At 48.6% G+C, this 25,262-nt stretch overlaps 1 protein-coding gene across 3 annotated transcripts in view; it reads right to left on the reverse strand.

The window, feature by feature from the left end:
* PRMT8 (protein arginine methyltransferase 8) overlaps positions 1 to 25,262 on the reverse strand; it is a 97,257-nt gene that overhangs the window by 22,214 nt on the left and 49,781 nt on the right. For 2 of the 3 annotated variants that reach the window (XM_017862829.1, XM_017862837.1), the window contains exons 3-6: positions 23,042 to 23,197; positions 19,425 to 19,488; positions 3,385 to 3,527; positions 2,674 to 2,761 (exon numbers count right to left, since the gene is read on the reverse strand). In XM_017862829.1, the coding sequence (XP_017718318.1) occupies positions 2,674 to 2,761; positions 3,385 to 3,527; positions 19,425 to 19,488; positions 23,042 to 23,197 (451 nt within the window). The remainder of the gene's footprint in view (positions 1 to 2,673; positions 2,762 to 3,384; positions 3,528 to 19,424; positions 19,489 to 23,041; positions 23,198 to 25,262) is intronic. The other variant, XM_017862847.1, reaches the window with a different exon arrangement.

Consider the following 25,262-nt stretch of genomic DNA (forward strand, 5'->3'; position numbering starts at 1 on the left):
CCTCCCTTCTTTCAACAATATTATGTATCATGAGCCTAGTATATGCCAGACATGCATCTCTCTCTCCACGTGGTCTCTATTCATTGGTGAGCAAATGGAGGGCGGGTTCTGCATTGTGCTCATTCTTACACTTCCACGTTGCTGTGTGTGGTTGAGAAAGAAGAAGAAAGGAGGAGAGGGAAGGGAGGGGGGGAGGGAAGGAAATAAAAGAAAAGGAAAGGAGAGGAAAGGAAAGAAAGCTCTCCCTCTAACAATTTACTTTCTGAAAGGGGCTGAACATGTCTCACTCTCCTGCCTCATTTCAAAATGTTTCCTTCTTAGCTGGTTCTTGAGCCAATAGAAAATTGCTTACAATTGTTGCCTTAGCAACCAGCAACCTTTGTGCTTTACCTCTGATTTAGAACTCATAGTAACCAAAATCTCCATGTATTTGAAATGAATTTGTAAGTGGGCTTGCTTCCTTTACCAAAAAAAAAAAAAAAAAGATTGTTTTAAAATGTAAATAGAAAACAGTATTTTAAATACATTTTAAGTGTCTGTTTCTTAGTGTTCTTTTGGGGTGGGGAGGAGGCTGGTATTTTCAGAGACTCTAGAATAGGCACAAGAAAAGATGGTGCTAACTTTCAGATTGTTTTCCTTTTCCAGAAGGTATGAACACTGCAATGAGAATCAAAGAAATAAATCACATGATCTCCAGTCTGGGGCCAGTGCCTTAGGAGCCCCTGCCGGCCCCAGGCTGCCTCATTGCAATGTGCATACCTGCAGAGGCTCCGGACACAGGTATCTTTGTTGTGGAAACCATGAGAAAGTTTGTTAAAGAGGTGTACCTCAGGTTGGAGCTCAATAAATATTTAAGTGAACGTGAGAATGAAGAATGTACCTAGAATTTTTCCTCCTCAAAACACTGTTCAGTACAATTGCACAGCAAGAACTCCAAAATGCAGCTCCAGGGCAAAATATGTCCTATTTATACATGCATTTGATCAACACTCACTGTTGAGTTGTGTCTGCAATCTTCCATGAGAGTACATCTGTCCTAGATTCTGAGCCACCAGGGGCTTGGCAGTCAGGCTCACTTGCCAGAGCCAGTGGCAGAAAGGGGCTTAGCTACGCAGGCAGAGACTAGATCCCATCTAGTCCCATTATGGGACCAAGAACTGTCATGTCCTTTAATATACGTCATCTCACTTAATCCTCATGACAAGTCTGTGGGCTTGAGAAGATTATCCCTTAACTGAGGCTCAAAAGATATTAGATAATTTGCTCAAGGTTACCCAGTTAGGAAATGGCAAAGCCAAGATTTAAACCCAGGTCTGGCAGTGTGCAAAGTGTTTAACCTGGGCCCCCTTACCTCTCACTGGCCTCATTTGGTATTCTGCCTCCTTCCCCCAGGAGGTCAAATAGTAGAAATCACACCAGATTGGCTGGAGGCAGACAGAAACCAGAGAGGGTTTCTAGGGCACAGAGCTTCAAACAGCTGTCCCACTTTTGTCTTCTTCTGAACCTGGCTCTGAACTTCGCACTTTGATTTTATGCTTTCAGAAAGGGATGAACCCACACAAATACACACAACCATAGCAGAGTCCAGCTGAGTTTTCGTCAGTGCCACTGACGATTAGATTGTTTAAATCTATGGAGCCTCAATTTGTTGAACTGTGGATGGAGTCTTAGCCTCTTGGAGGCATTTATTCTTCTGTTCAATCTGTGAGCCCCTCCACCGTAATCTGCCAAATAGGAATGGACCACCCTGTTGGGGCAGGAGCCCCAGATGTGCCCAGTCTGATGGATAGGTTGGAGCTTCTGCCTCTTGCTTTAACTGGGAGTTTTGGGGGTTTGCCTGTTTGAGGGGCGCTTTTCTCCTTTGTTGTATTTGGTTCTGGTTGAGGAGACACAGCCATGTCCAACTTTCCAAAAACATGTTTGGTGTAATCTCATAAGGATCAGGCCTGTGTCACAGAGAAGTGTTACCCTTGACGAGAAATAGGAAAACAGCCCTTTTCAGTCCAGGTTTTTTGGCTTTATCATTCTCGGTGAACCACACGCTCCTAGCTGATAAGGCACTAAGAATACACATTTAGCTATGAGCCCCTGCCTTGTGGACACATGCACATGCACACTCGCCTTTTGTCTGATTGTTCAAAGCAAAATCTCCACTCTTTCCCACCCCCTCTGCTATCTATTCCTCAAAAGAACCTCACATCATATGTATTTGAATATGAAGGAGAATCAATATTATTTTGATAAGTTTGAGTGGAATGAAGGCAGGATTCGAAACAATTGGCCTGGCAAGAGACCTGCCACTTCTGACCCCTGCGGTGGACTTCTGGGCTAACGGAATCTTCACAGGTTTCAAGCCACTTGCCCTGCTAATCTCTGCAAAAACTCAGCTTCTGCTGCCTCCGTCCAATTTTTAATTCACATTGCATTCATCCTTTCACCCCAGGACATTTCTCTCATCCCAGCCATATGGCTTATTTTCTCTCGGTAAACCTCGCACCCTTGGGACTAGATAGAAACATTTAGAAAGCAGACTCCAGAAAGGGTCCCAGATAAGCTCCTCCTCAGGGACAGCAATGGTGTTCATGTCACTGCCTGCTCATCTCCGGCCCACTGGAGTGCCTCCCACCCCAACTGTGCGGTGGAAGTCCACAGGAGAAGCAAGAGGGGACTTACAGTGGATTTTGAAGTCCTTGTACTGTCTGTCTTCAATCGCTACCACGTACAAAGCTGCCCGGTCTGGAAACATAAGCCCTCCAGGTTTCTGTTGATGAATTGTGGGGAAATGGGTCTCGTAATCTATTCACCTGACAAAGACATCACATTTTGAACTGCACATAGAGTCACCAGACAAGCACCCCCTTGCCAGCCTCTCTCATGCAGTGGACTGCCACCTTGTCTGGGGTTAGGGCTAGGACAGCAATGCTCAATTTTTATTTTGGAGCAAGGAGAATTTAAGGGACCTGGATAGAGTCAATGGGACAAGTGAGGTGGGGTGAAGGTAAACCCAGTGAGGAGCAGTGAGAGATGTTATGACTTTGGCCTCCGGAAGTCCAGATGACTAGCACACCTGGCTCTGGCAGCCATGCAAGTCCTAAGTACTTCTTGACCAAAATGGACCTTTAACTTGGGAGAATGGATGTCTATTATTGCAAAAGAGGCCGAGGTGAGACCCACAGAAGTCCACTCTGATGGTTACACATGCTGGACCCAAGACGACCATTCTAGTCCCTGATACAGATCTGCTCTAAAGAGACAGGCCTGGGGCAGTGACCTCCTAGCCTTAGTCTTCTCTGAAGTCCTCGTATGCCCCCTAGGCTGCAGGCCTTGGGTAGAGCAGCAGGACAGCCAGCCGACCAATGCAGGGACAGCATGCAGGACACTTACCAGCCACTTGTCCCTGGCAAAGATCACTGTGTTGAGCATGGACTCATAGAACAGACAGTAGCCCATCCACTCGCTGATGATGATGTCCACCTTCTCCACAGGCAGCTCCACCTCTTCCACTTTACCCTTAAATATGGTGATGACTGGAAAATAAGAACGCCAGGGCCATGCTTTGCAAGGACCCCACCCAGGAACCACAAGCACCTCACTTCAGGGCCACATCTCCAGATTTCAGCCCTATTCTGATTCTGCTTTTAGGATGTGACGTAGCTCACCCTTCACCAAGCTAGTTTATACCAACATAATTGAAAACTACCTGCACGTTTTCCCTGTAAAATAAATCGAGCCATTACTATGTGCCTGGCATAGCACTAAGCCCGTTACATGCACAGTATCACATCATCCTTCCAGCAGCCCTGTGAGGTAAGCACATTACAGTTGACCCTTAACAACTCAGGTTTGAACTGCACAGGTCCACTAATACACAGATTTTTATTTTTTTTTTTTAATTTACACCAGTGTGCCTGCCTCCCCTTCCACCTCTTCCACCTTGGTCACCTCTGTCACTCCTGAGACAGCAAGGCCAGCCCTTCCTCTCCCTCCTCCTCAGCCTATTCTATGTGAAGGCAATGAGGACAGAGACCTTCATGCTGATCCACCTCCACTCAATGAGTAGTAAATATATTTCCTCTTCCTTAGGATTTTCCTAACAATTTTCTTTTCTCTGGTTTACTTTATGAGAAGAATATAGTCTATAATACATATACCAGATATATGTTAATTTTTTTTTTTTTTTTTTTTGAGACAGAGTTTCACTCGTTTCCCAGGCTGGAGTACAATGGCAAGATCTTGACTTACCACAACCTCCGCCTCCCAGGTTCAAGCGATTCTCCTGCCTCAGCCTCCCAAGTAGCTGGGATTATAGGCATGTGCCACCATGCCCGACTAGTTTTGTATTTTTGGTAGAGATGGGGTTTCATCATGTTGGCCAGGGTGGTCTCAAACTCCTGACCTCAGGTGATCTACCCGCCTTGGCCTCCCAAAGTGCTGGGATTACAGGCATGAGCCACCACACCCAGCCAATATGTGTTAACTGACTATGTTATCAGCAAGACTGCTGGTCAACAGTAGGCTGATAGTAGCTTAGTTTTGTGGGAGTCAAAAATTATGCTTGGATTTTCAACTGTGTGGGGGATTGGCACCCCTAACCCCTGTGGTGTTCAGGGTCAACTGTTACTTTTGTTTACAACTAAGGATGAGTAGCAGTAGTGGAAACAGAGCCCAGATCTGATATGACATGACTCTAAAACTCTTCTCAAGGCCCCCATCCTATGTTAGGTTACTGTGACAATTCAAACCCAAAGAAAGCATAGATGCCTCCTCTATTGCTTTTGCTTCTGTTCACAGCCAGGCTCAGTACCAAATGGGTGCCCTTCTAGTGTTTGTGAGGGTGGCAATTAATATTTTGATGAGAGCATGGGCTCTGCAGTCCGGGAAACCTAGGTTTAAGAGCCAGATCTTCTCACCATCAGCTGTATGACTTTAGACGAGTAACTTGATCTAACCAAACTCCAATTCCCAAGTGAAGAACCAGGAAAAGCAATATCTATTTAGAGAGTGAATGTATTGATTAAATGAAATAACACATGTGGAGTGCCAGGCCCACAGCTGAAGCTCAACAGAAGGTGGAGATCATCTGACAGATTCCTGCTTGTTGATCCACAGATGGAGAGGGGAAGCAGATAGGGCCAGGGTCAAAGCCCCTGTCCCCGTGGCTTCTGCTTATGAATTACCTCCAAGAGCTTCCGTTTCCTCTGTGGGAGGAGACGCTTTTAGTTGAGTTTTTGATCAACTGACATAAACATACACAAAATTTTGAGGTCCCTTTTTGTATTCGTTGCTGTAAAGATCTGAGCAAGCTAGTTTCAAGACCACTGTGAAATTGGCAGGCCGATGTACTGGTCGGCTTGTTCTTCCTGAACTTTTCCTTTGAAAGGTTACATATATTCATGCTCTGAAACTCTCATTCTCCAATATCCTCTGAAAAAAAAACCTCACGCCATGCCCCAGCTTTGCTGGGAAAAATGGACAATGGCCTGTACTTAGGAGTAAAAATCAAAAGAACCACATCTGCTTAGAATCTGAGCTTCATGAAAATTAATTTGGACTGCAGGCTCCTGGATGGCAAAGGGCACAACATTTGCTGGCTTTACTTAGTGTCTTCACAGTGAATAATGCAGGTGATGGAGTGTCCAGTAGCAGCTTCTGATGACAGTTTACTCTCCACTATGTGGTATTTAATCAAGCTTTAATCGGATACAGCCTGCTCTACAAGGAGTAAGGTACTTTGTACACGTGCATTGACCCTGATCACTCTGCAGTGAGGCTCAGGCTTGTGTGGCCCTCCTGACTGGTTACTGCTCATCAGCCGCTACCATTAACAAGTAGGAGCAGGAAGAGCTATTCTCCAAAAGGTCTGGAGGGAGTGGGAGGGGTAGGTGTTAAAGTTTCTCTGGGCCTCAGAGACCCCAGTGCAGGAACTCAACTGAGAGCAGGGCCCAGGCCGCACTAAGAAAATTCAGAGGGGGGCAAAGTAAAGGATTTTTAAACATGCAAACGTTGTGCCTAATTTACTTCTTATTTTGAAAGAGAACTGACAAATAGATGCATGACTCACCTGCCGAATCATTTGCATGCAAAGCCTGGCTTGTCTTAGTTTTGTAAACTTAAAAATTGTCTTTAATGGCCTCCCTTATTTTTTTTTTCTTTGCACGTTTCTTGAAGGTTCTTCCCTAATGTCTGCCTGTGTCTGTGTGGCTATGGGTCAGGTCCTCCTCCTGCATTTATATCATGACCTCCCTGCAGCCCCGGAAGATGTTTTCTCCTGCCTCTGGGACCTCATGACCTCCACCCTGAGTGTTTAGAACAAGGCTCCATCCATGACAGGTTTTTAGGACAGGACTCCATTAGGAGCTGCAGGAAACAGACAGGCAGTAATCCATTATCTAGTCTAACAACAGGTACGTGTGAAATATTCCTCGGGTGTCCCCCAAAGAGAGTTACTGCTGCTCATGTTCTCTGTGTTAGCCCTCTTATCCATTAGTTGCTGTATCCTCATCAATATGGATTACAAGAGATGATTGATAGATGGATAGATGATATAGAAGACAGATGGATGATAGATACAGTGGGTCACAGAATAGCAAAAGTCACAATCTCTGCTTGCAAAAAGGCAGGAGGAATCAGTTAACCCTATAAAATGCTCAACAGTCTGGACTTCTGTTCTCTTAGCATCACCCTTCTACATCTATTCAAGTGCAAACATTTCTCAGTGTGGACATGGCCCCACAGTTGCCTTGGTGAGGAGATGAGCCCTTTGTCAAAGGAAAAGGAGACATCTCCCTTCAATCCAGTGCTGGACTGGCTTTCAGACTCCAATTATTCCCTTTCTCCGGTGCTTTTGTGCTCAACCTGCACAACTTTATGCTGGAATCCTAAAAGGCAGCAACTTATGCTCTTTTTCCAGCTGACAGCTAATCTCGATCAACTATCTCCTCTCTTTTATTTTCCTCATTAGGAAAATAAAAAAGAAGGGAGGTTGAATCTGAAATTCTTTGCAGTGTCAGAAAGCTGTGGTTCTTCAAATATGTACTGAACACTTGCTCTGTGTGAGGCATTCTGCAAGATTCAGTGGTGGAGACAGCTGGCATCAATAAAAAGATGGTGCCCGCGAGTTCCAGTGTGACTGTCATTTTCAACACTTCCTGGGTCCTTTTATTTTTATTTTTAAGAGGTCACATTGTTTCTGTGCAGCCAAATACAACAGTCCAGCTGAATCACCATGGATATTCTTCCTGTAGTCTGTAGTCACAGCAACCGCTTAAACTTCCAGATTCAATTTCCAAATCTACAAAATGCTACCTCTCATGTTGGGGCTTATGCCAACTCACTAGGGGCTATTGGCCAACATAGGGCATTAGGCTGGCTCAAGGAACTGTGTGGGCACACACAGCAGCAGTCTTCCCTTCTCCTCCATGCAAAGGATTTTCAAGGGGGTCTAAGCTGTTGATATGAAGATTCTGAGCAGCCATAGGCTGCAGAGCTCCATGCCCAATCTGGACCCCACGTCACTCAAACTGCCTCAGCTCAAGGTTGCATTGAGGTCACTGTCCGGATCCATGTTTTTATTCCATAAGGATGATGGAAAGTTTGTTCAACGAACTGTGACAGGACCCTGGCTGGTAAATTTTAGAATGATTAATCATACCTAAATGCACACGGGGAGCAATCGACTCTAAATTGGGAAAATTTCCCCTATAGCTTCAAGTTCGTAAATTATAAATTAGACATCCAGGAGTGTTGCTGTTTTTTTTGTGTGTTGTGTGTTTTTGGAGACGGGTCGGCTCTGTCGCCCGGGCTGAGTGCAGTGGCCGATCTCAGCTCACTGCAAGCGCCGCCTCCCGGGTTCACCCATTCTCCTGCCTCAGCTCCCGAGTAGCTGGGACTACAGTGCTGACCTCGCTGGCTAGTTTTTTTTTTTTTGTATTTTTTGTAGAGACGGGGTTTCACGGGTTAGCCAGGATGGTCTCGATCTCCTGACCTCGATCACCCGTCTTCGCCTCCCAAAGCTGCTGGGATTACAGGCTTGAGCCACCGCGCCTGGCCGACATCCAGGATTTTTAAAAATGGTTTTGAGTGGAATTTTTTTTTTCTTTGTGATGTGAGTGGTTCTTACAGAATTCTAGTCATTCTCATTAATGGTCATTTTTGTTTTTAAACAAATCAGGCCAGCTCAACCTCATTTGAGCCTCCAGCGTGTCCATCAGGGTCAGCTGGCGCCCGTAGGATCTGAAGTGAGTGATCATTTTTAGGGTCCTCACAGATCCTGTCCCACAGAAGAGGAGGAAAGAGGGTCATGTGCATGAGAACAGGGAACATATTATGAGCCTGTGAAGCCCCCTGACCCCCCCGCCAGCCCCACTGTAGCAAAGCCCCTCGCTCGTCCTCCCCATTCCCTTGGTCCTGGCTCACACACCTATTTTGGTGACACCCACACTTGCTGCCTTGCACCTGCGGAGGGCCCAGCTCACCTCCAGCGTATGCATTCCTTCTCTTCATTGTCTATTTTAGCTTCCTATTTCCAGGATATAGTGGAGCACTTGACTCCTCACAAACATTCAAAGTCATTACTGAATGAACGGATGGATGAATGAGCAATTAAAAAAAAAAAAAGGGCATCGGGTTAAGAGACAAAAGATATTCAAACTAGTCCTAATTGTGACAGTAAAAAATTACTAGCATTTGAATAGCAGCTTGCAGAGTGATTTTCTGTGTGTTACTTCAGTAATCCTCCTAGGAACTTGTGTGTTTAGTTTTGTTATTCTTTTAGCCTAAGGAGAGAACTGGAGTTTAGAGAAGTCAGGTTGAACCTAGGCCTGTTGCGCACGTTTGTGCCTCCCTGTGGTTCCTTTCCTCACCCGGCAAATCAGTGTACCTCTGACCTCCCTACCGCCTGGGATTCTTATGGACACGGAGCAACTCCTTGGGATGTTGAGAGAAAAGAAATCAGAGAAGGCAAAGGACTGACCTACCCTTCTCCTGCAGCTGGTCAGGTTGGTTGGCAGCCTGAGGGGAGATCCAGCCATGGAGAACAGCCAGGGTGGGTCCAGATCCCATCAATCTCCCTTGATGTCAGCCCCTGCCTTGCCCCACTACCCTCTCCTTCTCCGGGACCCTGGTGCATGGATAAGCCTCTCTCCCGAGGTCAGAACCTGCCCATTCTGAAGCCCATGGTGATGGGGAAAAGGATGTCCGTATCTCTACCCTCAATGTCTGGTGGGACTGGGACTATGTCCTGCAGCAAACTGACCCTGTTGCCGGAGTGGCATAAGGGAGCCTTGGGTGTCATGGAGCCTCAGTGTGGTCGCTTCCACAATATAGTACCCCTCTCCCTGCCCAAATCCCCCATTCACCCAAGAACGTGGGACTCGAGGATCTGCCTTGTCCCCACTGTGTCATCAGCCTGGCCTCATGTTCTAGCCTGTTCTGGCTCCCTTGAGGGCTCAGGGCTCAGTGTACTTGGCTGGAGCTCTAAAGCTAGCTTTGCCAGAGCCATTCCCTAGCCAGAGACCCTGCCTGGTTTCTCTCCTCTCTGAGGCAGTGGCTGGAGTACTCCATTAATCAGAACAATACCAGGACTCCTCCCATCCCAAACCATCACCCACCACTTAGAACAACACCTGTGGTCCAGCCTGGCAGGTACCCGACACCATGGCCACAGGCAGATGATCACGTGGGCTTGGCCGAAGGGGATCAGGGGTTATCAAGAATGCACTGGTACTGGGTAAAGTGGGTGACGTCCACGGGAATGTAAAGGGCAACCAAAGCTTCGCCAGGGCTCAGGTATTCAGAAAACCATTCCAGGTTTCTCTACCTGGAATGGTTTCACTCTCTCCCTGCAGCAGAAGCCTCCATGGGACAGAAAGTATCTCCCACCTGAGGGAATGTGTACAGGCGGGTAAAACACTCTTCCCACTGCTCTCAGCATGGCCCTATCTTCACCTTTAGGTCTCCAGAAGGGAAAACAAAACAGCTCTGGTTTGTAGCACCTGCCCGTGTCCTTGGTGTAAATACTTCCACTACAGACGATTTCAAGTTAATGCCACAGATGATGCCATTCAAGGCAGAGTTGAGAAGAGTTGAGTGCGTGCACTCAGCTCTTGGCAGGCAGCACGTGATAGCCAGCACATCCACCCCATTGGAAAAGGCACATCCCCATTTTCTCAATGACTCCATGCTGTTTTTTTTCTAAGCACTTTCACAATTTGTGATTATGTCGTGATTCTGTTTGTTCGCTTGCCTTCACGTCTGTCTCCTCCCTGAGACTGAAAGCTTTATGAGAGCAAAGATTTTGTCTGTGCTAGTCACACCACAAACACAGGACCCAGTACGTGGCTCAGTAATACTCAAAAGGGGGAATCCATGAAACTCACTTCAGAGATTAGTAATGGGTTGTTTCTTGAGCAGTTAGGGAAGGAAGTAGCAGTTGCCAGCAGTCACTAGTACAGGCTCATTAAAAATAATTACGTATGATTGGTCTCATTTCTTTTTTTGACATGGTTATTAGTCAAGTTAATAAACGGAATAATCGTAACAACTGCTAACGTTTATCTGTTACTTAGTGCCTACCGGATGCTGTTGTGCTTTATACAGCGGTGTGCTGGTGCTACTTAACAACTGGCTCTCCAGGAGGCAGAAGCCCTGGTTTGTCGCCTTTGCTGATTTCTGTGGTATAAACACTTCCACCATGGCCAGTGACGGCATCCATTCTGCAGATTGACTGAAACTTTCACAGTCAGCTCTCAGGATCCTGTCGGGGGCTGGCTCCAGAGTGCCACAGTTATACCAACAGCAACTAGGCAATCCCGACAGTGGCCCTGGGAGGTATGAACCACTATTCCCATCTCATAGATGAGGAAATTAAGGCACGTAAACTAAGTCATCCAAGAGCACAGCCTACTTCCGGCAGAGCTGGGTGTGAGTCAGAAAGTTTGACTCCAGAGCCCACGCTTGCAGGATGTCACGTGGGACTTCACCCAGGACGTTGACAAGGCCCCACCGCCATGGCATCCTAAGAGAGAAGATGACAAAGTACTGTGTGGATTCATGAGTTGGCTGCATGACCCTATTCCAAAGAACTGGTTAAGAGCCTAGTGTAGGCCGGGCACAGTGGCTCAAGCCTGTAATCCCAGCACTTTGGGAGGCCGAGACAGAGGGATCACGAAGTCAGGAGATCGAGACCATCCTGGCNCAGCAATGACTCCCAGGAGAGTGATCATCTGTAGGGCGTCTTAGTCATTTGTGATGGAAGACCAACTCTAACAACATGGTGTTGAATACGAATAAAAACATGTGACTCTCAGTGTGGATTGATTCAAAACATCCACCAACCAGATATAGGTTAGGAGGTATCACTTGGCAGCAGTGTGTGGACAGACAACAGATTGTAGTTGATCTACAGCTAGGAACAGTGTGATATGGTGTTTTCCACAACTGCTGGCAGGCAGAAACTGGAGCTGCATGACCACACGTGCAGCATCTGGGCCCCTCCCATGGACTGGCTGTGTTTATTTCTTAGCACGACCCTCTGTTGGTGAAAGAGATGCTAAAACATGGCCAGAGGAGAATGCTCCAACCACAGCCCTCCTGAGCAAAAGGGGAAGGAACTGGGGATGTGTAGCAGTTATGGAATTCCCACCAGGTGAATCATCCCAGGACTGGGTGGTTGCAAAGCACACAGGATTACTGTCAGAGCACCGAACCTATTGTCACCTATATAAGGCTGGGAGTGTGTGGCCAAGAATCATCAAGGTGTAGAGCATTACACCTGAAATCACCTGTAGCTGACATTTGAGCACCTACTGTGTGTGAGGTCCTATATCAGGCACTTGACCTCCACAATCCCTAAGCCCCTCATAACCCTACAAGCTGTGCACTGGTCTATCTCCTCTAAAGGAGCAAAAAGAGGCTCAGAAAGGGGAAGTGATTTGACAAAGTCCTCTCTACCATTAAGTTGTGGAGGCCCAGCTGTCCCTTGCCACTGCCTCGTGTCAGGCTACCTTAAAGTCTCTTCTAGCTAGGACATTTATGCGTTAGGTCATGCAAAAGTAGGAAAAGGACAAGGAAGAGGGCATGCTTTTTTCCTTGAATTTTCTAGGAAGTAAACGGGTTATACATTTTTTTGTTTCTAGAGTTATGCCAATGCAATCAACCTCTGACCTCCTATGTCAACCTTCGCAAATGGATCTACCTTTGTCAGCATCTCGGCAGCCCACTGGTTTCCTCATCAGATGGAGAGGAAATAATAGTCGTTAGTGCTGAAGTCAAAGAGGAGTCACTGAAGCGTGCGTGTGGGCCACACATGTGGAAGAAGCCATGTGAAGGCTGCGTGTCTGCTGCAGGTGGCTTCCTGTGGGTGTGTGTCTACATGTGAATAACTTCATCACAGGAGCCGTACGGAGGTGGAGAGGGAGAGAGGCTGATTGCTTCTGGGAAGCAGGTATTCTATGCCCCGTGTTGTTATTTATGTCTCTACACCTACGCTCCTGAGACCCACATGGCTGGCTGTTGCAGCATTTCAAAAGCATTTCCATGGAAGCGTCCGTGTAGCCAAGCTGTCCTCCTCTGAGTACACACCCGCTGCTGGGAGCGGGTGCAGCAGCCAGGGCTCTGGGTGGCCTTGCTGGCTCCACCCACCTGTTGCAAACCCTGGGAGGAAGAAGTAAAGATCACTTTGCTCTATGGAGGCCCCTGGACCTGGAGTTCCCTCCTCCCCGGAACAGGTGTGTTAAGGGAGGAATGGGCACGAGGGCAGCTATTCCTTTGGGGACAATGGTTTGCCCTCTTCAAGCCTTTGCCTCGGTAGCATAGAATCAAGTCTGAGCCATCAAAACCCAGAGGACGAACGATTCCATGCTAAAGCCATGAGGTGGGGCTGAGCAAACCCAGGAAATGGTGGGGGTGTGGATGCCACAATGGGTCAGCATGAACCATGGCAGTCCGGCTCAAGCAGAGGAGGGTGCCCATGTGGGACGCTGCCCAGCAAGGGTGTCAGATCCCAGCACGGGGTGACAGACATCTGCCTGGGGCAGGAGGTGGTGACAATGGGAGATTGGTTACATTCAGGGGTATGTAAACATATTATAAATGAGTAGTAAGCCAACATATTACCAATAATGAGAGTCTGGTTTTTCTGCTAGAGAAAGGGGGTAGAAATGTGGAAAGGGAGGAAATGAGAGGCAACTCCATGGTACTGATTATCACTGGAGTATCATGTGAGTTCCTACTTGATTGACAATACGTATAAATAGATACAGTAATCGAGACCACCCTGGCTAACACGGTGAAACCCCGTCTCCACTAAAAATACAAAAAATTAGCCAGGCATGGTGGCAGGCGCCTGTAGTCCCAGCTACTCGGGAGGCTGAGGCAGGAGAATGGCGTGAACCCAGGAGGCGGAGCTTGCAGTGAGCCGAGATCCGGCCACCGCACTCCAGGCTGGGTGACAGAGCGAGACTCCGTCTCTAAAAAAAAAGAAAAAAAAAATAGATACAGTAATAAAGATTGTGTAAATGTGTCCACTCACACAGAGGCACACACTCCCCAGCTTTCCCCAGTGAAACAGCCTGGGAGCATCAACATTCTAAAATCAATGAGCGTCTAGCCCCCACCTTAGTTTCTAAATGCTATGGTCCACTAATTGGAATCAGGCAGAAATGACTGATTCTAGAACAGAGGCGTGGAGGCACAAGACAAGCCTGGAACGTCTTGTGCTGTAAAGTAAGGAGGCTTGGGAAAAGGGAAAGAGGCATTTCAAAGGGACACAGAAGCCAGCTGGAAGGGCATCAGTGACCAAATCAGGGACAATTTGAGTATTGAAGCCAGTAGTGATAACAGCTGTAACCTATTAAATAAAATAGGACTCTAGTGAAATGAATGGACAGATTGGTAGGTGGATGAACGCTAGCTGGCTGGTTGGATGGATGGAGGGATGGACAGAAAGATAGCTAGATTAGATAGATCAGATAGACAGGATAGATAGATAGATAGACAAGATAGAGAGAGAGATGGATTAGTTAGGTAGGTAAGTAGGTAGGTAGATAGATAGACAGACAGATAGATAGATAAATAGATAGATAGATAGATAGATAGATAGATAGATAGATAGATAGATAGATAGATAGATAAGGTAGGTAGGCAGGCAGACAGACCCAACAGACAGATGGAGCGACTGACGGCAGATGGACGGATAGATAGATAGATAGAAGATAGAAGATAGATAGATAGGATAGGTAGGTAGGGCGCATGCCAGACAGACCAACAGACAGATAGATGGACTGACGACAGATGGACGGATAGATAGATAGATAGATAGATAGATAGATAGATGTTAGTTTGATGAGGAATGAAATATTTACATGGTGTCAAAGTACCTCCCCCAGAAAAATCTTACTAATTACAAAGGGAAAAGAGGAGCTTTCCCATGCTGCTGCCGGCAGCAGACACTGCCTTCCCCAACTGGTCTAAGTGATGCTATCTGTAACGAGACAGTCCAAAATTGCATGCAATGAGAACACAGCATCCTGTCTGTGATATTTCTACCCAAGATGCAGAACCTGAATTCAATCATGAGGAAGCATCGCACAATCCCAAACTGGGGGACATCCTAAAAACACTGGCCTATAGATCTTCCAGTGTGTCAAAACCATGAAAGTCAAGGAAAGTCTGAGTCGGCCAGCTTGAAGGGAACCAGTCACGACAACTAAATGCAACGTGTCATTCTGAACGAAATCCTTGTGCTACAAATGATGTTACTGAGACAACTGACAAAACATGAAAAGGATCTGGGCATTAGGTAATGATGACGTGTTAATTTCCTGACGTTGATGGTTGCATGTGGCTGGTAGAAAATGTTCTCGATGGTTTGAAATGCACATTAATGTATTCAGGGATGACGGAGCATCGCATCCACCACTTACTCTCAAAGGATTCCGTAAAAAACCCAGCTGTATGTGCGCTTTTTCTGTACATTGAGTATTTCAAAGGTTAAAATGAAGAAGGGAAAAGGGAGGAGAAGGGGAGGAGAAGGAAGGGGAGGAAAGGGAGAGCCCTATGGTGTGAGGCAGAGCAGGATGATGAGGGGGCTCTGTGGTTCCTTTCCCAGCAAGCAGGTCGGAGCTGCCTCAGCTGGAGTTAGCCACCTCCCCTGCCGGCCCACCCCACACTCTGCTATGAATGGCTGCAAGGCAGTAGCCTCTGCAAGCCTGGGGAGGAGGGAGACCAGGGAGGCTGTGTTTCCAGAGCCCCAGACACTTACTGGGGGGTGGGCTGGCACTGAGAGGGAGATGAAGAGTCAGGCTGGGTCAGAGGTCGGGAATTACGGCGCAGATGAAACCTGTGCAGAGGGAGGGGAATGTTCAAGGTGTTGTTTGGAAGCCCCTCAGGGTTCAGGGATGAGACTCAGGACCACTGAGAGGACATCTGATCCTGCTGTGCCCGCACACAGCCTCCCCTCCCAACAGACTTTCAGGTTCAGCAGCACTCCTGGTGCTTCTGCATCCACACAAACACACCTTAGCAAAGGGCACCGGAACAAAGCCCAGGCTCAGTCAGCCACCTCTCCTAGCCTCAGTTTCCACACCTGTTAATGGAGAAAACCATTTGCCCTATTTCACAGGCTGGGGAGAAGGATGCCAGGCTGTGTCACCCTCACGGAGAAAGAATTGACCGGTTTTCTTTATCCATCTTTAGTAAGCAGATAGGGAGCCCGGGTCGAGCATTCCTCTGAGGAGGGCGCAGAAGAGACCCAGCTCTGCTTGGTGAGCCAAGAGAGGCTGGACACCAAGCCAGAAGTCAAGGGGTCTGAGCAGCATTCCCCTACTTGGGCCTCAGGATCGCAGCTCCACTTGTGGCCACTACAGATGCTGCCCGCCCAGTGCCCCAGCCTTTGTCACAACCACCACTGCCCTTTCCCGCTTCCTTCCTGGCCCAGCTTAGATCCCACGGTCCACCACTGTTGTCAACTTCTGGCTCCCCGGCCCTCCGTTGCATGCTCCCAGCAAAGCCCTGATCCAGGCAACCTTTCATTCCAACCGCACCCAAGCTCCTGAGAGGGTAAGAGAAAGATCACACAACAGGGAGGATGGGGCACACTGCACCTCTATGGTCATGTATCTCTACAGGCATCAGACGGTGTCGCAGCAGTCCTCACTCCCCCAGCCTATCTGCTGCCCTCCCTTCTTCCCTCCCATTCCAGGACTCACTTCCCTTCACCTTCTGTCTTTTTGATATGCAACTGCCTCATTCTTCACTGAGCAAATGAAAGCAGAAAAACTGAGGCTTCCCACCACTGGCACCTCCATCTGGACCCACACTCCCCACTTTTCCCCACTTCTACGGCTAAACTGTCCCTACCTCAAGGCAAAGGCCGCCACTCCACCTCTGCAAGGCAAAGACCACCCCTCCACCTGTGCCAGCAAAGACCCCCATCCACCTAGGCAGGGCAACGGCCACCCCTCCACCTGTGCTCTGGAGCCCACCCCCGACACACACACCTTTGCTGCTGAATTTACTTTTTCCTGCATCTGCAATTTTTCTCTGTCCCTCTACCACACCAGTGAATCACATACACATTTTCATATCTCCTATTCTTAAAAAAAAAAAAAAAAAAAAAAAACTTCTTCCCTTGATGCCACCTTCCTTTATGGCTACTGTTGCATTTTTCTATTCCCATCGTTTCTGGTCCTTGCCTCACAGTCCCTCCTGAACCTACTCTAAATAGATTTCTCTCCCAGCCCCACATTGAGCCTGTGCTTGTTAAGAACACCGGTAACCTCCATGTGGCCAGAGTCAATGGTGGTCACTTCTCTGTTCTTACCAGAGCTGATCCCTCCACATTCCCTATAGCTGAGCTTGCCCCCTCCCTGGGCTTCATAGTCCTTCTCTCTCCTGAATGCTCTTCAACCTCACCAACTGCATCTTCTCTGCCTCTTTGCTGCCCTTCTCCCCTGCTTGACCTCTGAATGTTGCATTGTGGTGCCCTAGACCCCCATCTTTGACCCATTTCTTTCTTCTAGCTACACACCATCCCTAAGTGACTGCATCCTGTGGCTTCAAATACTACCTATAGGTTGATGACGCCCAAGTGGAGGTCTCCTGGTCTGGCTTTTCCTGAAATTCTAGACTCACATATCCAAGTCTGACTCAATGCATTTACCTGGATGTCCGACGGGCATCTCAAACCTAACGCAGGCAAAAAGGAGCTCTTGATTTCCTTCTCACTCCTGCCACCCCTATGAGTACTTTGCCTCCATCCACCCACCATCCACTCAGTTGCCCAAGTCAAAAACAATCCTTGCTTCTCTCTTTTTTCTCATCCCCACATTCAATTCATCTTCAGGTCCTGTGCCTCCATCTCCAAGCATATCCCACAGGGGTCACTTCTCTTCATCTCCACTGCCGCTCCAGTCCCTGCTGCAGCCCCTCTCACTGGAGCACTGCAATAGCTTCTTCCCGTGTGTCTGCTCACACTCTTCCTGCTTGCAACGTATTCCAATCCATCCTCCATAGAGAAGCCACCTCCCTTGCTTGAAATCCTCCAACAGACTGCAGCACCTGGAGCATAAAATCTAACCTTGTTTTCCTGGTTACAAATCCTGTGTGATCTAGTCCCCTCCCCCCTCTCTGATCCCTGTGTTTCCATGCTCTGGCCACATGGCATGATCTTCTTTGTGTTTCTGGGGCATGCCAAGCTCAGTCCATCCCAGAGGCCTTTGTACTGGCTGTAACTTCTGTCGGAGATTCTCTTCCCCTCACCTTTGTCAGCCTGGCTCCTGCCTGTCATTCAGATCTGAGCTTCGCTGTGACCTGCTCAGAGAGCAGCTAACCTAACGCAGCCATGGGGTCTCTCTCGATCCTGTCAGCTGACTTTGTGATCTGCAAAGCACTTATCACCACCTGATATTTTTCTTTGAGTGTCTGCTTCTTTATTTATTATCTGTAACCCCTGCCCCTAAATGGAATGTGAATTCCATGAGGTCAGGGACTTTACCTGTCTGGTTCCCTGCTCTGTCCCCACAACCTGATTCATGGTGGTTTGCAGAGAAGTTTGTTGAGTCAGTAAGGCTCCTGCCTTTGCAAAGAATCTGTAGCAAGTGGGTCAAGCACCAGACAGGACAGGTGGCAGGGCTGAAGCCACATGGACACAGGTTTGTAGTAGTGTGTGCAGGCAGGTACCACCTGGGCCTGGGGACTCAGGTCAGACCCAGAGGGGTGACAGGGCAGCAGGCACCCTCTAGGAGGGCAGAGGAATTCTGGCAGATCAGCAGGGAGCATGGCAAGGGCTGCAGCCAAAGAGCAGAGGGTCGCACAGCACAGACAGGGGAGGCTGAGCTGACTCCTCAGTGCCTCGGACTTGACAAAGCCCACCTGCCAGACCTCCCTACCCAGGCTCCCTCAGGAAGGACACTGAAATCAGATTCCTTCTCAAACTGGCCTCTTTTTCCCCTGCCCCAGACCCCTCAAGGGAACGTCCTTCCCTCCCAGCTCCAGCCTTCCCACCTTTCGGAACTCTGCAGTGAGCTCTGTCTTTTGGAGCTGACCCTTTGCAGCCCTCTGCTGCAGGCAGCCTCTGTCCCACTGCTCCTGCCAGCCCTGTCTGGCTCCAGCTGTCTCTCTGTATTGCAACTTTCTGTCTACCAGTTCCTCTCCCGGCCTCACTGCAGCCCCAGCGCAGTAGGACAGGATGCCCACAAGAGCTGGTACCCTGTCTGCCTTTCTGATGTTCTCCCCAGCACTGAGCACAGGGCCAGGGACTGCTTCTAATCCTGCTGTCAGATGCAAGCTCCAAGGACGTCTCCTGATCAGGGACCCTTGTGGGTCTGTTTCCAAGATGGGCTCCAGAGAGGAGGGGCTGGGAAATGTCACTGTCCATGGGAAAGGTGGGAGGGGAGGAAGCGAAGGGACACCCCTCTGCATAATCAGACTCCAACTGAAGAAGGGTCCACTCCCAAGAGCAGCCTCATTCTCAAAAAAAGCCCGGCAGTAACAGGGCTTGTGGGCAGTGGAGGACCACATCCTGGGGTCTGCCAGGATGCCCCCGGGCAGATGGCAGGGAAAGATTGGGCTGGGGCTCATGGAGAGGGAAGAGGAGGAAGAGGAGGTGGAGGAGGAATGTGGCCATTTTGCAGAACGCAATAGGTTGCCCACAGCTGGGGACAAGCAAAGAGCATGGCATCTCAGGATTTAGCCACAAGCAGGACTTGCCAAAAACTGAGAGGAGACAGCTGCGATCTTTAGCTTCCCTGGTGGGGGTGGGAACATCAGCACCCATGGCCGCAATCCTGCTGGCAGGGGCCTCAGTTGGGTGCACCACCTCCCCAAGTCCAAGTGCTCTGTGCGCCTCCCACTATGCCATCCCAACAAGCAAGTGTGAGCTTCCCATCCCCTCCACCCAGGAGGAAATACTCAGAGGTAGGTCTTACTGTTGTCCAGGTGGTTGGCCTTAATGATCTTCTCTGAATAGTCAGAAATACTGGAGCATTCGATCTGGAAAGGGCACAGAACAAAGGAGCGAGGCGTCAAAAAAAATCACGGCAACACCGATGCAAAGGATAGAGACACTGAGGCCCAGAGAGGGGTGGTGACTTGCCCATGGCTGCATCACAACTTTGTGGCAGAAAACCGAAACCCAGCCCTCCCACCTCAAGGCCAGCGGCTTTCCATGAAATTGGGCTGCCTCTGCGAAAAGACTGAGATCCAGCCGCCACCTGTGATGGAGAGATTCATCTCTGTGCTGGAGACTCAGAAGGGGCTGGCAGACCTCATGCTCCTGGCCAGCAGAGAATGGCAGGAGGCAGCACGTCCTCCCTCTATGGGGGCCCTAGGTAGGCAGATCCAAGCCAGAGTGGCGAGCCTCCCTCGACATGATCCTCCCCACCGCAGCCCAGCCCTTCCAGGGTAAACGAGCCGCGTGCCAGGACGGGACCACCTGGAAAAAGCCAGGTGAGGACCTCAGGGCTGGTTTAAGATCTTTCTCTTCCCCTCCCACCCCCTGCATTAGCTCTAGCCGCTTCATCTTTGAAAGAAATTATTCCTTTTAATCCAGACGTCTTTCCAGGCTCTCCAGACCTCCTAAGCAAAAGGCCAAGGTACTTGAGAGATGAGTGGACCTTCCCTGAGAGCAGGCCCTCGTGGGAATGGTTGGAAGCCAAGCTCCAGCCCAGGGTGAGCATCTCAGGCACACTGCCAGGGGTTCTGGACACGGAGGGGCAGCTGCTGAGAGCCGTCCTCACCTCCGGGGCTGGCCCTCTTACAGAGGCTGGCCTGTGCTAAGGTCCTGGGCTCTACTCACCTCCACACCTGGGGGCCCCTCAGACTACCCCCGGGCCTCGGGCAGGGACCATTCCCTTGAGAAGTACTCGCAAAGGGGCACTGAGGGAGTTTCTGACGCCTCTGGCCACGCCTTGAGGAAGGGTGAGGGCACCTACAGGGTCAGAAGGGGTCACTTGGTTAGAGCTGCATCCAAGGTGGCCGACTCCGGCCAGGCTGCAGGACCCAGGGGAACCACCCCTTTCCTGGGCTGCCAGGTCCCTGGCCTTCAGGCCGCACTGTCTGTGGGGGTGTGATTCCCTCCTCTTCTTCTCCCCCTCTGGCCATGTCATCATCTGATTTGCAAGAGGTGACCGCGTTGAGTGATGAGGAGCATGAGACCTGGAGCCGGCAGCCCGGATCTACTCCTGGCCTCTGCCCTTCCTAACTGTGCCTCAGTGTCCTCCCGAGAGACGCCGAAGCCCCCGATGCACGCGAGTGTGTGAGGGTGAACTCAGCCGAAGCTTGCTCAGCACTCAGAGTGCGGGGCGGAGTCCTTCCCGCCTTGTTTTCCTTTCTTCCATCTTCTCTTCTTCCATTTCTTCCCTCTTCTGTCTTTACCACCTCTCTTCACTTTCCTGATTCTTTTTTTTTTTTTTTTTTTTTTTTTTTTTGAGGCAAAGTCTCGCTTTGCTGCCCAGGCTGGAGTGCAATGGCGCGATCTGGACTCACTGCAACCTCCGCCTCCTGGGTTCAAGCGATTCTCCAGCCTCAGTCTCCCAAGTGGAATTACAGGCGCCCGCCACCATGCCCGGTTAATTTTTGTATTTTTAGTAGAGACGGGGTTTCGCCATGTTGGCCAGGCTGGTCTTGAACTCCTGACCTCAGGTGATCCACCTGCCTCTGCCGATTCTTTTCTTTTGTGCTTTCTACTTTGTCTTCTTTCTGCTTTTCCAGGCCCCTCTCCCATTTCTCTAGCTTTTCTCTGCACCTTTCTCTCTCTCGCTCTCCTGTCCATTGCTCTTGTCACATCTGTCTCTTTCTCTGTGCCCGTCTCCACTCTAGGACGATGGTCTTCCTCCCTCCCTCTCTCTCTGTCTCTCTCTCCCACCATCTCATCTCCCCACTGGAGGACAGCAGTGGGTGGAAGGGGGTCTGGAACAGGAGAAACTGTGAAATGAGCCATCCGGAAAGGAGCTCAGCTAAATGTGGTGGAGCCATTTATAAAAGAGCTGTTAGAGAAAAGGGCGGGAGGCAGACAGATCGCGCCAAGTCACCGCAGCTGGAAGGCGCCAAGTGGGAGCCTCCTTCTGACAGCTCCTTGGCTGGAGCCCCCGGATGACTCAGGCGCCAGGGACACCATGCTCAGCCCTGTCCCCCACCAAGGCCGGTGCTGAGACGGGGCCTCCCTGCTGGGAAAGAAAGCACGTGGGGGTCACCAGAGGCCTCAAGTCCAGCTCTGATGCCCTGTGACCTCACTAAGACCCTTGCCCGAGGTCTCCATCCTGGAGAACCAGCAGTTATACCAGTGTTGATGACACGACCTGCCCGGCATCCGGCCCCTGCCTTCAGCAAGTGCCTCGGCTGAGAACCTCACAGCTTTTCCTGGTCAAAGTTGCACCGGAGGCAGCTTGAGGGCAGCCCAAGCTTCCAGAAGACCCTCGGCAGTCGTGGCTCAAGGGTTTTCCAAGTCAGGCTTGTAGGAGGAGTGCTGCCTTGCTGGGCGACTTAGGAGCAGACTCCTGGAGGCAGCAGGTAGCCAGCGGGGATCTAGTCAACCTGGGAATCAGTGGGTGGGGGAGTCCCCAGGGCTGGCTATGGGATGGCTCAACCAAATGCATGGGAGCAAAGACCCACTGAATGCTGCTCAGGTCGCTGCGGCCTCTGCAAATGGACCAGCTCACATGCAGGCTGGGAGTCTCCTTGTGGTTTGCCTTTCATTTGACCAAGATGAATGCTTGTGCTCCAGCCCTGGGCCCACTGCATTTTTCAAATGTCAGCCAGCATCTCGCAGCTCTTCTTTTTTAGTTTCTTTCCAGCTCTGGACTCTCCCAGGCCCTCTGTCATCAGGCTGTGCAAAGCTGCCTTGGGAGAGCCGGGGGATAGGTAGGAGGCTTCCCAGAGGGTCAGCTTCCACATCTAGCCTGGAAATGCTGCCACAGCCAAAGCAACAGAATTTAAGTTGACTGACCGATTTGCCTTTTAAAGAAAGCAAGAAGGAGATTTTCCCATTATCTCTAGGGCCCCATCTCAACTATAATAATAAACGCTCAGCATTTGTCATATGCTGGGCACTGTTTTAAGCAGTTCACATGTGTATTAAACTGGTTTAATCCTCACAAGCACCCTATGGGCAAGGGACTGCTATTATGCTCATTTTATAGATGGAGAAAAAGTGAGGTACAGGGAAGTGAATAGTCCAAGGTCACACGCCTAGTGAATGGAAATGCAGAGATTCAAACCAGAGCTCCCCCGCATAACCACCTGCACTGCCTCTGAAGCTGACCTTGGGGGTAAGCACTGAAAGGTCATGATGACATTGGAATGGCCTCAGGAAAGCCACAATGCCTCCTCAAATGTCAGTGGTCGCAAGGATCCAGGAGCCATGTGCAGGGGACAGGCAGCCTGCCCTCCTTCCTGAGAGTCACACCTGATTTCTTCTACTCCTCGAAGGTGTGACCCCACCAAAAGAGATGGACCAAATTTTGTATTTCTAGGAGGGCAGGTGGAGGCAGAGGGTGAGGGGCTGGCTCTGTGGAAGCCAGTGTGTGGGAGGAAGTGGCGTGCTCACCCCAAACACCTTCTTGGCCCCTGCCTTGGCAGCGAACATGGAAAGGATCCCAGTACCACTCCCCACATCCAGTACCACTTTGTCCTTGAACACGTGCTTGTTGTGGTACATGGAGTTCCGGTAAGTGAGCGTCCGCACCTCGTCCTTCAGCATTTCCTGTGGTGGAGGGAAAAGAAACATCAGTGAATTCAAGACACCTGGGAGTACACCATGGCTATGGGCCCCTGGACCTCCTCTGGTGACCCTTCAGGAGACCCAATAATATCATCAGGCAGAGCCACAGAGGACAGCAGTGGGGCAGCTGGGCCAGGTGCTACCAGCATCATTCCAAACTTCCCTTGCCTTAAAACTCTACTCAGAAAGATAGCTATGCACCATTAGAAGAGAAACTCAGGTCCAGACCCGGGAAAGCTCCAATTTACTAAAGGACCAAAGGAAAGATCAGTACAACACAGCATAAGAGATTTAAGTTAAACCCGAAGCAGAACTTTCTGCCATGGTGAGAGAATTGTCATTGAACAAGTCATTCAAAGAGGTTTTTGTGAGTGTATATTTTGTTTTGTTTGCTTTTTTTTTTTTTTTTTTTAGACTAGAAAATGTGTTTCTCTGTCCAGCATAAGGGATTTTTAGTGAGAGAGAAACAAGGTTACTTGTTACAATGGACTCTGACCCAAGGAGAAGATGCTAATTCTGTGTATGGTAGTGAGGTAGGGATCTTTGGCCATTCAACGTATCAGCAAACACTTTTAACTAATTCATCATGGAAAGTATTGGGGTGATTTTTTTTTAGAAATCAACACTACTAAAGTATAATTTGCACACAACAAGAAGCCCAGGTTTTAAGCTTCTGGATCAGTAAAAGGGCTTTGACAAATGTACACCTGTGTAAGCACCACCATAACCAAAGTCTAGAACATTTCTCTAACCCCAGAAAGTCCTTCGTGCCCTTTTGTAGTCAATCTTCAGCTTCTCCCAAGATGACAAATGATCTGATTTCTATCACCAAAGCTTCCTTCTGCCTACTTTAGAACTTTATATAAATTGTGCAACAAAGTTTTTGAGATTCATGTATGCTATTACACAGATCCGAGGTTTGTTCTTTTGTTATTGTTGTTGTATGGTATTCCATTGTATGACCATACCACAATGTATTTTTCCATTCACTTGTTTGTGGGATATCAGGATTGCTTCCAGTTTTTTTGCTATTTATTCATAATAGCAAAGGATATGTTTTCATTTCCCTTGAGTAGACACCTAGAAGTAAGTTTGCTGGGTCTTAGGGTAGGTACACGTTTAACTTCGTAAGAAATTGCCAAAAAGTTTTCCAAACTAGTTGTACCATTTTACACTCCAACCAACAATGTGAGAGAGTTCAAGGTGCTTCACAGCCAGCCAACTTAGCGTTATCCATCTTTTAATTTAGCCATTCCAGTGGATGCAAACTGATGTCTCAGTGCAGTTTTAATTGCATTTCCCTGATGATTATTGAAGTAGATAATTTTTTTCATGTGCTTATTGGCTATTCATATATATCATCTTTTGTGAAGTGCCTACTCAAGTCCTCTGTTCATTTTTGTCTTGAGCTGTTTGTCTTGTTCTTACTGAATTGCAGGAGTTTATACATTCTGGAGGCCAGTGCTTCATCAGACATACTGCATATATATTGTGAATGTCTTCTCCCAATCTGAGATTTGCCTTTTCATTTTCTTTTTTTTAAAGGGTTTTTAATTTTGATAAAGACCAGTTTTTCCATTTTTTCATTTATGATTGGTGCTTTCTGTGCCCTATCTGATCTTTGTCTACCCAAGTCACAAAGACACTCTCCTTTGTTTCTTGCCAGAGGCTTTATGGCTGTGGCTTTTACACGTCAAATTAATTTTTGTGTATACTGTAAGTTAGGGGTGTGAGCTCATTTTTTCTTGCAAATAAATGGTCCAAGCACCAGTTCCTCCATTGATTACCTTGTCACCTTTACCAAAAATTAATTGACTCCACATGTGTGGTCTCTCTGATCTATTCCGTTGATATACAAAGTCAACACTGACTTGACTGCTGCACCTTTTTATTAACTTTGAAATAAAATAGCGAGAATCTGCCAATGTAGTTCTTTAACAAGATTATTTTTTGTTTTTGTAGGCGCTTTGCATTTCCGTATAAATTTTAGAATCAACTTATTAATTCATACAGAATAGCCTCCTGGCATCTATCAGAATTGCATTAA

This window comes from Rhinopithecus bieti, unplaced genomic scaffold (genome assembly GCF_001698545.2).
Source record: "Rhinopithecus bieti isolate Rb0 unplaced genomic scaffold, ASM169854v2 scaffold_2654, whole genome shotgun sequence".
NCBI lineage: Eukaryota > Metazoa > Chordata > Mammalia > Primates > Cercopithecidae > Rhinopithecus > Rhinopithecus bieti.